We start from the raw sequence: 16,657 nt of genomic DNA, 5'->3' as shown, positions 1-16,657 counted from the left end.
GTTTATAATTCATTTCTTTTTTAAACCACACACGCTAATTTAACCCAATTAATATATTTTTTTCTATACAATAAAGATAAATCGCTTATAATGATCGTAATTCATTTGTTCTTATTAACATCAACAAATATTTTTTTAGTAATCCATTTGTTCTTTATTAATATCAACAAATATTTAATTTTTAAAATTTGAAGTTGTTAAAATATATTTTCTTTCTTTCTTTATTTTTTTATTAAAAATAGAATATCTAAAATTACAATAAGAATTTACATTATCACCGTAAAATAAATACATAATTTAGACATTTTCCTATAACATTGAATTGGTCACAATAGATCATATAATGACATACATGGAAAAGATTAAAAACCTAACTCAAAAACTCAAAAAAATAGATACAAGTAAATCTGACTACATCGATAAACGAACCACAAGAGGATATTAAGTTATTGAAAGACCATTGAGAATCGCAAATCAGAGTCTAGCGTCGTGAAAAATTATTCACGATATCAAAATCATGCATCGAAATTCAATCCGATGATCTATAGCAGGGAAGATCAACTGAATTACAAATAAAACGACATCTTGATCAATATTGATGTCATAAAATCTAACAATGAGAAAATAGAAAATAGAAAAACGATCAAACGATAAAAAAGATAAAAAAACGCGTAACAAAGACTTAAAATGTATTATAAAAACATAAATAAACATGTCACAAATGTAAAATTTTTATTCTTAAAAAATTAAAAAATAAATTAAAAAAAAGAAAATCGACGATCGAAAATCACTATTAAAGTCGATGATGCAAAACCATAGAAGAAAAAGTTAAACTTATATATAGAAAACGCAATAAACTCTTTTTTTTCTTTTTCTTTTTTTTGGTGGGGCTGTTGGGTTTGGGGAGGGGGAGGGGGAGTGGGAGACTGAAGAGCGGCTAGTTGAAAAAGCTTCCCTTCTTCATTTGTTGTGCTTTCACATATCTAAACCTTTATCTTATAAGGAGGTACCCTTTTCTATCTGAGTAAGACAATTTTTATATCTTTGAATAAAATATCAGGTACTTCTTTAAAACTGTTCTTGATTGCTTATTGATAAAGCTATGGAAGCATCTGATAACAAGCTTGAGCTTCAATTAATGGAGGCTGGGACTCGGCTCTTTGAGCCTCCTTCATCAGTTGATGAGCTCATTCTCTCCTTGACTTATGCCCTAATTACTCTTTCCCTTTTCTTATTATTAAACTTTGATTTATGATATTTCATTATGCCTTATACTAGTGCTTGTTAATGGCTACTTTTTATCTTGATGTCTGCCCTAATTACTCTTTCCCTTTAGGCTTTAATGCCTTTTCTTATTATTAGGCTTTGATTTATGATATTTCATTATACCTTGTACTAGTTCTAGTTATTGGATACATTTTATGTCGATGATGAGTGTTTCCTCTCCTCTGTACTTCTAGAAAGTTGAGAGTTGTCTTTCAATGGTGGAACAATCACCAAGCCAATCAATGCAAAATGCACAGTATCTAGCACTCAAAGCCTTGGTGGCAGAGCAACTTTTGAAACATCCTGATAATGATGTCAAAGTTGCAGTTGCGGCTTGCATCGTCGAGATAACAAGGATAACTGCACCTGATGCCCCTTATGATGATGACCAGATGAGGGTATTTAATATCCTTGTTCCTGGATGCTTCTGCAGATACTGATCATTTTTTTGAATAGTTTTCTGCACTTGAAGTATTGACCTCTATTGACATGTATGCAGGAGGTCTTTCAACTGATTGTATCAACGTTTGAAAGCTTGTCCGACAAGTCCAGCCGATCATTCAATAAGAGGATCTTGGTTCTTGAAACTGTTGCCGAAGTCCGATTATGTGTGGTGATGTTGGATCTCGAATGCAACGCCCTAATCATCGAAATATTCCAGCATTTCCTTAAGTTAATAAGGTTAATTTTCTAACTGCTTGTGTGGCTTACTATGCTATGCAGAGCATGCATTCTAAACCATTATTGTCCTCATGATTCTTCTTGTTTATTCAGGGATCATCAACCAGAGACCATCTTTGCATCGACGGCGACTATCATGACCCTTGTACTGGAAGAAAGTGAAGACATCTCTGTGGAGATGCTCTTTCCAATTTTAGCTTGTGTAAAGAGGGATAATGAGGTGTGTAGACACTAAATTTTTAGCTGCAGCAGCCCCTCCACGTTGTAAATTCCAGCAGCTTCTAACTGCAGCAGCCCCTCCATGTTTCAGCTCTACTACAGCACCCTTTCCAGCAGCTTCCAGAAGCCAGCTGCCCTTCCACGTTGAAGCTATAGGGTGAGTCACCACCATAATTTGGTGACTCACCGGAAAATCGCCCTATTAATTGGTCCATAGCGAGCCTTGGTGGTGGCTATAAAGCCACCAAATCTGCAAAATCAAAAAAAAGAAAAACAACCACCAAAACAACGAGCAAGCAACGAGAGCAAGCAACAACGACCAACAACGAAAAGAAGAGAAGAGATAGAGGGAACTTACCTCGTCGGAGCCTCCCTACACCGCGAAAAGAATCAAAATACCGGAAGGTATTTTTTAGATCTACGTAAATTAAAGGTTTGTAGGGAGAACGGGGTCGGAATCGGTTTTAGAATGGTCCGATCTATATTTTGAGGAGATTTTGTATTTTCCGGCCACCGTATGCGATGGCCGGCGGTGGTGACCGGAGCCATAGCTCCCTTCGGCCGGAGGCTCTAGAGAGGAAGGGAGAGAATTTTTTTTTTTCTCTTTTAGAGAGAGAAGCTAAAATGGAAAAATGAAAGAAATGGCTCAAGGGAGCCAGTTTTTAGGCTATTTATACCCTCATCAAAACGGCGTCGTTTTAATGAGGGGTCTGGGTGTAATTTCAAAATAGTTAAACTACACGCACAGTCACCTGAAGTTTATAAACTTTCATTTTAGCCACTGAAATCAATTTATGAACATATTAATATTATATTCGAATTTTATTTTATTCCATTTTAGTCCTTATCTGTATATTTATATGCTTAAGGTAAAATACCATGATCAATCCAATCAAGAATAATGGAAAACCTCCAAAATGCAAAAGGAAAAGGAGGTGCTCAAAGCAATTGAAGTATTATACTCATCCAACAAAGAAAGAAGAAAAAAAAAAGACGAAAAAGGAAAATTGAATCAAGATGGGTAACTTATTGAGCCTCAAGTTACAAGGTTGATCAAGTACGAACAAGAAGAGCAAGAAATGCTGAAGATATAAGAAATTGGAAATGAATCCAAAATTTGGCAGTCTAGAGGGATCCAAATGATGGAAAAATCCCCAACAAAGCAGATCCAAGTTAAGCAAGGCAAGATTGATGGCATCAGAATGAATTGATCATTGGTTTGATTACCCTTAAACACTTATTTGGGCCTTTTTATCCCTTTCTTTCGTAACCATAAGCCATGGCCTACGTTACGTACCTGAAAAGTCCATTCTAATCATACATGGATTTCTAAGTAAAAGATGATATTTTTAGAATTCATTCCGCCTTCCAAGATTGATTTTTATTTGTAAAAATTGGTTTTTAAAATCTTTAATGCATGATATGAAAAATGATAAAGGGGGGGTTCAAGATGTAAATTTTTAAATAACATCTTGAAACCAAAGGAGGATTCGAGTTGAAAACCTAAAAAAGGCGGCTCGAATAATGAATGGTGCAACAATGACATAAGAGACGATCTTAATGAAACACCGCACATCCCAAAGACGTTCATGAGAGTCTGGAAACGATAAGCATCTTTACAATATGAGTATAACAACCATTTCTTCAAATTAATGGAAGCCCAAAGAGACATATATGCTGGACTAACCTGAGAACCTAAGAGACCTTACTTTACCAGAATCAACCTACACCTCAAATCAGTCAATAAATTTGACACTTGCCATATGACTATGATTTTTGAATGATTTAAAAGTGTAGTTGATTTATTTGATATTTATTAAACTCATTGTTTATGATCTGATTCTATTGTGAACCTGAGAAGGGCAATACTTTGTAAAATTCTTTCATTCTTCAATAAACAAAGGAGGAAAAAACATTTTCAAACAGGGCAGTCTCAAATGAGAAAGGTCCTTGAAGCAAGTCGATGCCTGTTCTATCTCTGTTATAGAAAAAGAATGAACGAGGCCATAATAATGAAGCACTTCACATTTTTGAAGGCAAGTGGTCCAAAAAGCCAGAAAGTCTGGAGAATTAAACTTGTGACACTCTCCTATGATATTATTAGCAATCCATCAAGAAAGATTATCGTTTATCTCATGCTGAGGGCGATAAGCATCACCAGACAGATTATTTTCCCCAACCATCAATTCATGTTCTCTAGAAGATTATATCATAGAACTATGAACAAGTCACTACCTGCACTCTGGTTATACCGTGATGCTGGCTCAAGTCTTGATACATCATTGCTACTTCTTCTATGTCAATCACTTTCTTTGTCAAGATGATATCCATTATGTCCTTCAGAAGATTGCTGAATTTGAATTTGAGGACTTATGGCACAGAATAAGACATTGGAACATAATCTACCCTTATAGGCCTTTTATAGGGTAACATTGGTTATATGATTCCAAAAGTTGAAGATAACCAGTTTTACTGTCAACTAAATCGTTCCATGATGCGAAAAGAGTACATATTTGGAGCATTAGAAAGACAGTCGTTATAGTAGTCATTGCAAGAAAATGCACCAACAAAAAATCTTCTATTTCATCCTGATGATGTTTATTTCTTCTAGTAAGGTTATTACACTGGATGCCATCGACAACAAGGTCGAATTCGACAAATCTACTCATCAATTGCTCCAACTGATCATCATTCAGTTCTTGCACATCTATTTTCAAAAGTATGCCAAGACAGTAAAAGGCAACTTCTGCATCATTTATCCCAGAGAAAAGAGACAGGACATTGATACCACCATGGAACATGTCTCTATACAGATCCTTGTGTATGGTTTTTAGGGAAACCTAGAAGCATTTCCACCTCATCAGATTCAAGTGGAACAATTTTATTCTTTTCAACCCATACCAGATTCCATTTTCAGCACTCATCAAGAACATACTTCTGGACACTCGAAGGTGGCTCATTGTCATAAGCTTCAAGAGCCTTACAGATCCTTTTTGTCAATTTGGCACTTCTTGTACATATTTATAAACAGTTCAACTTTGTTCTTGGATCCCAGGAAGGCCATCATTTCTTTGTCAATGGAAAAGCATCAGCACATGGAGGAAGCAGAATAAGAGAAAATCTATTCTCAATTGACAGAATTATGAATATAGCCATTTTCAGTGTAGTAGCATGAAAATGCTTCGAATCTACAAATTCTGGCTCTACATCGAATAAGTACTATGATATTCCAGTCCAAACATTAACTGGAGCAAGTGCCATGTGCTCATAGTAGAAATAAGAAGACCCAATATCATCTTCTGGAAGTGTTCTTTGAGTTATCTGATCTGATTTGGTATGAACCCCAAAACCAATCATTGGATTTGAAAGATGAATTTGCTCATAGTAGAAATAAGGAGACCCAATAGCATCTCCTGGAAGTGTTCTTTGAGTTATCTGATCTGGTTCGGTAGGAACCCCAAAACCAATCATTGGAATTAAAAGATGAACTGCATAATCGTCTTCATTAAGAAGCTTCTTTTCAAGCTTCCTCTGCTTCTTCCTTTTCAAAAATCATAGCCCAAGTTTCGTCTTTGCTTGTAATTGGGGTCATTGTATAATGAATTCCTACCTTCTACTGGAAGAAGTACGTCAGCAGCCTTAGCCATTTGATCAGCACATATAAAATCTGTCAACTCTGCAATTGATGAATATGGACCACATCTCTCCATGGCTATTGAAGCCTCAGCCTCTGAGAATCCCATTTTTGTCAAGTATAATAGTTTATTCTCCTCATCAGAATCAGAATTCAGGATTTCCTCGATATCAGAAGAACTATCAATATCTGTGAAATCATCCTGAAAGATCACTTCATAATCAGATGAGTTGTTATCAGAATCAACATGTTGCATGGATGCAGATTTTTCAAAAGCTTGTACCATTGTATATGTAGTCTTGCTGTTGTATCAGATTACTGTTCACATAAATTGGTTTCTCGACCTCAGAAAAGTATATTCCAGAAATAGCCTTCATTGAAAACAAGGTTCACTATGTCAGCCTGGAACGGATTACCAAGCTATTTATACTACTCTATCCGATTAAGATCTCTCCAGATTCAAAAATGGGCACCTCATTTATAAGAGGTACATATCTCAGATGTTTCTGTCAGAATGATTGAGCACTTCTTAAGTTTGTGACAACATGAAGGAAATTCCTCCAGTTACTTGACAACACTGATGTTCAGTGACACTAGAATGAGAGCATTCAAGATAAACAGATTTGGGGCACGAATAAATCCACATGTACCCATAACAATGCATTGTCAAAATTGGACCTCGTGGGGATCATGACATTTCAGTTAAGCAGACATTGAGAGTAAATCAGAAGCAGAATATTGAGGCATCTTGAAAGCCCATTTCAAACGGAAATAGAATATTGGGGCATTTTGAAGGCTCACATCAGTATGAATATTTGGGCATTTTTGAAGGCTCATCTTAACAAAAAAGTAATGTTGAGCACACTTTTAACATCTGTATCAGCAAATGTTGGGGCATTTTAAAGGTTCTTTCAGACAGATCCATATGGGGCATTTTTGAAGGCTCAAATTAACAAGAAGCGAAGGTTATGGCATGATGAAAACCCCTTCAATCAGAATCAGGACTGTTGATGCATTTTGAACACTTGTATTAGCTAATGTTGGGGCATGCTGAAGGCCCACATCATCATGTGTTAAAAATCATTGACTTGAGCAGATATTTCCAATAAGACAGAAAAATATGAAGAATGAAAATGATGAAACAATAACAGTCAATCTGACTACACATAATTGCTTCGTTCATCAGGCAGTTGCATTATGGTCCTGTTGTTGAACAAATATTTATTCAGCAAGTATGGTTTCAAATACCCAATCTTCTTAAACCATGTGTCACATGATAGTGTGTTCTTTGTTAAGCTACATCATGGTTGCATGAATAAAGATGGTCCCTTTGTAAACCATTCGATCCAAGGATCAGTTCCTCGAGACCTTGAAATTGGAATTTGGCCTTTTGTGTGTCGGTGATAATTGAAAATATTTCTTTGAGATTTCTGTCAGTTAGTTTCAACCATACTGTTGAGGTTACGAAGCTGTTTTCACATCAGTTTTGTTTACTTGATGACATTGAAGAGAGAAGCTCATGTATATTGCTCTTTCCCGATGTTACTGGGGTTATCATTGCCAGCTAGACTGAACCGAGTTTTCATCTATTTGGTTTATCATGTGCGTTTCATCCCCAGCATCAAGAATTCTACGGATATCTTTCCATACATGGCTCTTATAGTGGGTGTGTTTCTAATTCCTACAACGCTCATTATAGAAGAAAACGTGATCAATATCACACATACCCTTGCCTGAGACAATATCAAGATCAATTGGGATCTCTTATTCAATTCATCACTAGCATATCTTGAGAATTTGATCAACTTTTTGGTCATACCAGCATCTCATTTGTATTCTTATTAAGTTTTGTTCTCAAGTGGTCTTGTGACGTCATTCAAAAGCTTTGAACACTAGGCAAAGAACTTCAATGATTGAGAACATCTGAGCAGAAACCACAGGAAAAGATGAATGTGTTGTCAAATGTTTTACGAACATCTGAGCAGAAACTACAGGAAAGGATGAATGTGTTGTCAAATGTTTTACGAACATCTGAGCAGAAGCCACAGGAAAGGATGAATGCGCCGACAAATGTTTTACGAACCTGCTATTCTGATGTTGAACCAATGTTACGATCATATGGTTTCCATTTATTGATCAAGTCTGTCTTCTTCCACCCCAAGATTAGAAGTGAGATATAATGAAGATTTCTTTCCACAGAAGGGAAGCAGAAATCTTAACAACAAGAAACTAGTGGCACCAACTAAGGTTGAACGACAGGTTGTTGTTAAACATCTCGACATGATATGGTCCAAGTTACCGTATTCGAGATTGGATTAGATGTGGAGATATGAAATGAATTAAGATAAATCCTCCTTGTGATATGTTTCAAGAGTCAAATCAGAACAGACTCTACTCTCCTAATTAATCCCTACTGAGTCAAACATATCTACATCTACATTCTTCAAAGATGACAGATTCTCTCTTCAAAGATGATAGATTCCCTTTTTAAAGATGACAGATTCTCTTTTCAAAGATGAAAGCTTTATCAGATTTCTGCACAACTCCAAGCAAAGAAAGTTGGTTTTATCCAAGACAAAATGGGGCATCAAAGTCATAGTTCTGACTACGACAAGAGTTCCACAAATGAAACAATTCTTCTGAGACTTTTATGAAGCAAAGAAGACATAAAGATACAAGTTGATCAGATGGTTCTTCAGAAATGCAAGCTTGATAGCATAAGTTGCTACACTGATATCCAGAGGTGACCCTGACAATAAATGATGAAGTGGAGGAAAACCAAGTTCACCATTTTGAAGTCAAATGAAGATTGCATCAACATTCATGCATCATATTTAGGCATTTGCAAAAATAGGTGCATTTTCATTCATTTTATCCATGTTGAATTTTGACAGGAATTTCAAAGATTTTAGCAAAGATTTAAATCCATCATTCAATGGATCAGCATTGCCAGGTCGAGTTCATAATGAGAAGAACTCATCTGAAGAAGAAAGAAGAAGTTCATAATGAGAAGAACTTGTTCAACTTTTCGCTTGAATCCATCACTTGATGGATCAGATTTTCCAGAGAAAGTTCATAATGAGAAGAACTCATCTGAAGAAGGAAGAAGAAGTTCATAATGAGAAGAATTTGTTCAACCTTTTGTTTGAATTCATCATTTGATGGATCAACATTGCCAGGTAGAGTTCATAATGAGAAGAACTCGTCATCTGAAGAAGAAGAATTCATAATGATAAGAATTTGTTCAACCTTTTGCTCAAATCCATCACTTGATGGATCAGCTTTGCCAGAGAAAGTTCATAATGAGAAGAACTCATCTGAAGAAGGAAGAAGAAGTTCATAATGAGAAGAACTCATCTGAAGAAGGAAGAAGAAGTTCATAATGAGAAGAGCTTGTTCAACCTTTGTTTGATTCTATCACAGAATGAGATAGATCAGTATCAACATTTCCATAAAAAGTTCATAATAAGAAGAACTCATCTGAAGAAGGAAGAGAATTTGTTCAACTTTTTGCTAGATTACATCACAGAAGAAGATAAATTGTCATCCCCAGCGAAAAAGTTCATAATAAGAAGAACTCATCTGAAGAAGGAGGAGAACTTGTTCAACCTTTTGCTTGATTCTATCACATAAGGTAGATCAACATCAACTTTGCCAGAAAAAGTTCATAATGAGAAGAACTCATCTGAAGAAGAAGAAGTTCGTAATGAGAAGAACTTATTCAACATTTTGTTCGACTCTATCGTAGAAGGATATAGAGCAACATCAATGTTCAACCTTTTGCTAGATTTCATCATAGAAGGGGATGAATTGTCATTTACAGTGGAAGAAGTTCATAATGAGAAGAATTTGTTCAACATTTATGTCCTAATCAAGAGAAGTTAAATGAGCACAAATTTATTGCCTTTTCGTCTTTGCCCTATTCTTGTTAACACAAGAATGAGCAAAGAGGGGCAGCTGTAGACACTAAATTTTTAGCTGCAGCAGCCCCTCCACGTTGCAAATTCTAGTAGCTTCCAACTGCAGCAGCCCCTCCACGTTTCAGCTCTACTACAACACCCTTTCCAGCAGCTTCCAGAAGCCAGCTGCCCTTCCACGTTGAAGCTATAGGGTGAGTCACCACCATAGTTTGGTGACTCACTGGAAAATCGCCCTATTAACTGGTCCATAGCGAGCCTTGGTGGTGGCTATAAAGCCACCAAATTTGCAAAATCAAAAAAAAAGAAAAACAACCACCAAAACCACGAGCAAGCAACGAGAGCAAGCAATGACGACCAACAACGAAAAGAAGAGAAGAGATAGAGGGAACTTACCTCGTCGGAGCCTCCCTACACCGCGAAAAGAATCAAAATACCCGAAGGTATTTTTTAGATCTACGTAAATTAAAGGTTTGTAGGGAGAACGTGGTCGGAATCGGAATCGGTTTTAGAATGGTCCGATCTATATTTTGAGAAGATTTTGTATTTTCCGGCCACTGTATGCGGTGGCCGACGGTGGTGACCGGAGCCATAGCTCCCTTCGGCCGGAGGCTCTAGAGAGGAGGAGGAGAGAAATTTTTTTCTCTCTTTTAGAGAGAGAAGCTGAAATGGAAAAATGAAAGAAATGGCTCAAGGGAGTCGGTTTTTAGGCTATTTATACCCTCATCAAAACGGCGTTGTTTTGATGAGGGGTCTGGGTGTAATTTCAAAATAGTTAAACTACACGTACAGTCACCTGAAGTTTATAAACTTTCATTTTAGCCACTGAAATCAATTTATGAACATATTAATATTATATTCAAATTTTATTTTATTCCATTTTAGTCCTTATCTGTATATTTATATGCTTAAGGTAAAATACCATGATTAATCCTTTTAATTAAAAAAATAATTTTAATCCCGTATAATTATATAGGTTAAATTACACTGATAATATTTAGGTTTTATGGTATTTCGAATAATGTCTCTTAATTTTGCTCTTTTATAAATTAATCACTAATTTTTTTTTACTATGAATTTTACATATTTATAATTTAATTGTTTTAATTTCAATTATTTGTTATTTAAAAACTTTCTTAAAATCGTTGTCAATTAGCTATTCACTATAAATTTGCCTTTAATGTTTCATTTTCCTTAATTAGTTGTAATCTTAATGTTTGTGTCTTTGACTTTATTTTTTCCATACTTTAATTTTCTTTTCATTTATTTATAATTGATATCTTAAATTTACTTTCCATTCTATCCATTTTTAATCATAATATAAATTAATATTATTTGAATTTATTATATAGATATTAATTAAATATAAATCTCTTTTATTTATTTTATTAATTCGTTTACTTTTATTATACTTATACATGGTATTTTATTATTAATATAACGTTAAGTGTGTTTAATTAATATAAATCTCTTTTATTTATTTTATTAATTCGTTTACTTTATTTATACTTATCCATGGTATTTTATTATTAATATAACGTTAAGTGTATTTATATTGTAGTTTTAATTTTATTTAGTTATTTTATTTCATTATTTATTTGTAATATTATTTTATTAGTATTTTTAATATATTTTAATTATTACTTTAATTATTATTTTATTATTATTTTTTATCTTAGTCTTATATATATATATATATATATATATATATATATATATATTTGTTTAAATAATAATATGTATTTATTTTTAATATCAAAGAAAATGGTAGTCTTAAAGTAACTAGATGTCCTATTCTGGTATTTTAAATAAATAAATATCTTACTTATAAAAATCAGAAAATACATATTGTTTTATTTAAATTATTTTCTTAGAAAAGTAATCATATTTATATATTTATATATTTTTTAATATTAAAAAATGGGCTGTCTTAAAGCACCTAGAAGTCATTTTCTAATATTCTTAAATAAATAAATATCTTACTTTTATAAATTATATCTATTTTTAAATAAATGTTTTAATTATTTATTTATTTTTTAATATCGAAGAAAAGAGCTGTCTTAAGGCACCTAGAAGTCATTTTTTGATATTTCTAAATAAATAAATATTTTATTTATAAATATATATAAATTAATATTTTTTTCATAATTATAATTTTGAAATAATAGGATTATAAATTAAATATATTTTGAATTTTTAAATTTCTAATAATAAGAGACAATTTATAATTAAAAAGTACCAATTTTGGGCGTTGTAGGGGTGCTAATCCTTCCCTAAACGTAACCGACCACGAATCCCTTTTTACTATTAAAAAGAAAGAATTGTTGGTTAAAACACAGATCAGTTTATCTTTTAATCGATGTTTTCTTAAAAACTCTTTTAAAGGATGATTTTTAGGTATTCGACCTACCTGACCCAAAAGGCCGATGGCGACTCCCAAATTATTAAAAAAAACCATTTATTCCCATCACTTTTCCCGTCAAGTAAATTCCTATCACTGTGTGGTTAGCCCTAGGAGATGAGGGAGTTAAGTGGTTGACCAATATCTTTAATATTATTTTAGAGACTGCCAAGATGCCAGAGGAGTGGAGAGAGTCTACGGTGATACCAATCTATAAAAATAAAGGAGATCCCCAACGTTGTGGTAACTACAGAGGTATTAAACTACTCAGCCATACCATGAAGCTATGGGAAAGGGTGATAGAGGCTAGGTTGAGACAAGTTACTAGGGTTTCGGAAAACCAATTTGGCTTTATGCCAAACAGGTCTACCACGGAGGCGATTCATCTACTTCGACGGCTTATGGAGAAATATAGGGAAAAGTCTAGAGATCTTCACATGGCGTTCATTGACCTTGAGAAGGCTTATGATAGCGTTCCTCACGATACGATCTGGAAGACTTTGGAAACGAGACGGATACCAACTGCTTATATCCGGGCGATTCGTGATATGTACTGTAGATCTACTACTTACGTCAGGACTACAGTTGGTGACACCGAGGCATTCCCGGTGGAAATCGGACTCCACCAGGGGTCGGCTCTTAGCCCTTACATCTTCGCCTTGATTATGGACGATATCTATTGTGCGACACCAGACGGTGTACCTTGGTGTATGCTTTTCGCTGACGACATTGTCCTCGTTGCTGAAACAAAATCTGAGTTGAATAGTAGACTGGCTACCTGGAAGACTGCTTTGGAAGAAAAAGGTTTAAGGATCAATATTGAAAAGACAGAGTATTTATGTTCAAACTTCAATGGGAACCAAAACGATGAAGATGTAGAAGTATGCGTAGAAGGACACGTTCTTCCCTCAAAGGATTGTTTCAAGTACTTAGGGTCTATGATACATAAAGATGGGGGTGTAGATGATGACGTTACACACCGTATAAAGGCGGGATGGCAAAAGTGGAGGGCCGCTAGTGGAGTTTTGTGTGACAAGAAGGTGCCTCTAAAACTTAAGGGAAAATTTTATAGAATGGCAATAAGACCAGCGCTGTTGTATGGATCAGAATGTTGGGCACCCAAGAAGGATCACGTAAGGAGGATAGAGGCCGCAGAAATGAGAATGCTTCGATGGACATGTGGTAGGACTCTGTGGGATATGACGACAAACTCTGCTATTAGGATGTCCTTAGGGGTGGTGTCTGTTTCCGAAAAATTGAGGGAGGGAAGACTACGGTGGTTTGGGCACGTCCTTAGGCGACTACCGTCGGATGCGGTCAGGAGGGTAGAGTCGATTACAGTCGACGGTGCCAGAAGGAAAAGACGACCAAGGCGGAAGTGGGATGACTGCTTGAGATCTGATTTGATGGATTTAGGCCTTACCGAAGACATGACCTATGATAGGAAATTATGGAGGCTTAAGACTAGGGTAGTCGAGTAGTGTGGGTCCAATCTATAGGGTGTATCATCTTTGTCTTCTTTTAAAGGCATTTGTAGTAATTTCCATGACTTTTACTTTTTATACTTTTCTGTTATTGGTATTTATGAATGATTAGAACTGGGCTTGATATCGTTGTCTTCTGTGTATCATTCTCGTCATGTTTCCTCTGTATAAATTTAGCCGGGTCTTATGTTTCTGTCTATATACAGAGATTCTTTCGCAGGGATTATTTTGCAGGGATTACTCCCCATTACAGAAGCACATATGGTATTAATGACTACATATGAATACTGTTTAGCTATGTATTTATGTAATTATTTATACATGCATTGCATTTTATCTATATTTTTAATTTTTTAACTGCCGGAGGTCTTTCACGGAAGCTATTCTCAACCTGGCGTTGGGGGTAGCCTACTACCCTACCTCCCCCTTACCCCATACATATGGGAATTGGGTTTTGTTGTTGTTGTTGTTGTTGTTTCCCGTCAAGTAAAAAATTCGTGCCCGGACGAAAACCGGTTACGACAAGGTGTGTTGGCACATGAGTCCCTACTTACTTTCATATTACTATTGTGTTTAATACTCATGTCTCTCTGACCGACATAAGATTTGATGTGAGGACACAAAAATAGATTTCCAATAGAAAATATAAAGAAGATAACTAAATTATATAAAAATTTAAAAATTCCAGTAGGCGGTTGCCCTCTACCCCTCGGTCCATCCCTGAACGTCTACTATTTCCTCTCAGGAAGTTGTTTCTGTGTCTAGGGAGTTGGCAAAGAGGGTGCTTGAGAACTGTGAGTCAAAGCTGAAACCTTATCTAATGGAGAACTGGGGCAATTTTTGGGATGATTATAGTAGTGTTATAGCTTCTATATCTCAAGTGGCACCTAGTGCTGTGCCTGTGGTGGATCAGAATGATGTTGTTTTTGGAAAATGTGAGGTAAGCAACTTGTTCATATCGTAGAGAGGGTTTATGTAATGTTAAATACACCGACTGTAGTGTTAAGTTAAATGACTTGTACTTTGCTTTTAATTTAGTGTGTAATTTGTGTATTGCAATTGTGTTAACAGGATGATGAACATGAACAACGACGAATATCTGGAGAAGAAGGAAATGTGATGGAAGATTTAATATTTGAAAACATGTTATTGAAAGAAAATAGAAGTTTGAGGATAGAGAATATGAGTTTGAAAGATAAGATCAGTGAAATTATCTCCAAAACAAACAAAATCATATTCCTTTGTAAAATTGGCATGATTGTGTCATGGATGGTGTTTTTGTTGCATCTGTGGTTCTAACTACCTTGGGAGATATTATGAATGTCAAAGGAATATAGTTCATTAGTCGTCTCTTTTACGACGAGACGTGATTCCTCGCTAGTTTTTTTTAACCTAAACTATTGGTTTTATTTCGTTTTAGTACCAAAACTTTCATTTATTTCATAAACATACCTAACGTTTATTTTTTATTTCTTTTTAGTATCTCGTCGTTAAAACTTAGCGGAACTGTTATAACATGACACTTTTTATGTGTAAATTACATCATTCAACTATCTTCTCACTTTTATTTTGGTTACTGAAGTTTAATTTTTTTAATTTAATTACTTAACTTTCAAATTCCTCCTAATTTAATCAGTCTAACTTTTAAATTTTTTTATTTTAGTTATATATTAATAAAATAATAATAAAAATTTTCATATCACAAAAATTATTAATAAAATAAATTAGAGTAATTAAAACATGAACAATTTAGAAGTTGAGTAGTTAAATTGAATTTTTTTAAAATTTAATAACCAAAATAGGAGTGAGAAGATAGTTAAATGATGATTGGTGTAATTTACCCATAAAAGTGTTGCATGCAACAATTTAGTTAAGTTTTAATGGCGGGTACTAAAATAAAACAAAAAGTAAACATTAGGTATGACTTTGAAACAAATGAAAGTTTAGGTACTAAAACGAAATAAAACTAATATTTTAGGTACTAAACGTGTAGTTTACTCTTTTTTAGGTTTTTATTTAGGATAATTACATATTTAGTCACTTAACTATTTTAATGGTTTCGTTTGGTCACCATTTTTTTTTTCAAAATCATACCTAAAATTACTTTTTGATTATGTTTTGGTCATAAGTCGTTAAAAATAAACAAAACTATTAATGTGACTTTTTTCCCCCAATGAGGATGTGACATTACCTTATGGTGATCATTATTAATTTTTAATGACGGGTTACCACATACGTAGTTTATCCTCAAATTTAAACATAAACTCGAACAACTTAACTCTACTTGACTCAAAACTATTTTAAAATAAAATTTAAGTTATAAAATAAGATTAATAAACTCAATTATTTTTATTAATCTGGAGCAAATAGCTGTGGTAAATTTAAGGTAAAATCTATTCAAAGATAACACTAAATCATTTGACATTGAACATTCGTATCCCTAACATTCCTGATGCTCGTATCCAGAACCTCAAGGAATATCATCAATTCTTTTATCACCGAACTCATCAGATTTGTTCGTAAACTCAATTTTTTGAATCAATTAAACTCTATAATTTTTCCAAAGTCTACTTTGTTTAAGTCTAAGCATCTTGTTATTGTGATTAACAAAAATATAATAATTTGGGCAAACTACACAGGTGACTACCAAACTATGGTCATTAATCGATCTTGCCACCGAATCATTTTTTGTCTAAATTCGACCACTGAACTTTTTAATTGACTCAATCAGACCACTCTCCGTTAAAAAAAGAACTTGTTGACGAGTCCGTTAATAAAATTGGCATAATTATATATTTGGTCCTTAATATTTACACATTCTATCAATTTAGTCACTATTTTAATTAAATAAATTTAACTATCCAATTAGAACATAACACGTGTCAATATATGATTGGAAGGTTTTATTTATGAATTTTAACCACCCAATTGAAATGGAAAACTAAAGAACAAATTTTCGCTCCAAGGGATTCGAACCTGCATCCAAGGGGGAGGGGAGAATAACTAGACGCCCAAACCGTTGGGCCAAAGCTCTCCAATGATTCTAACTTACAAC

General features: G+C 34.3%; 1 protein-coding gene across 1 annotated transcript; it reads left to right on the top strand.

The window, feature by feature from the left end:
* Window positions 1–1,093: 1,093 nt before the first annotated feature.
* LOC120155102 (sister chromatid cohesion protein PDS5 homolog B-B-like) lies at window positions 1,094–14,901 on the top strand. Its single transcript, XM_039166673.1, has 6 exons — window positions 1,094–1,203; window positions 1,461–1,664; window positions 1,766–1,947; window positions 2,041–2,167; window positions 14,348–14,542; window positions 14,674–14,901. The coding sequence occupies exons 2-6, from the start codon at window positions 1,482–1,484 to the stop codon at window positions 14,899–14,901; spliced, it is 915 nt and encodes a 304-aa protein (XP_039022604.1). The 5' UTR covers window positions 1,094–1,203; window positions 1,461–1,481.
* The last annotated feature ends 1,756 nt before the right edge of the window (window positions 14,902–16,657 follow it).

The sequence above is a fragment of the Hibiscus syriacus genome, unplaced genomic scaffold (genome assembly GCF_006381635.1).
Source record: "Hibiscus syriacus cultivar Baekdansim isolate YM2019G1 unplaced genomic scaffold, ASM638163v2 tig00111164_pilon, whole genome shotgun sequence".
Taxonomy (NCBI): Eukaryota; Viridiplantae; Streptophyta; class Magnoliopsida; order Malvales; family Malvaceae; genus Hibiscus; species Hibiscus syriacus.
The sequence above is the reverse complement of the archived record's forward strand: the minus strand, read 5'-3'. Positions and strand labels throughout refer to the sequence as shown.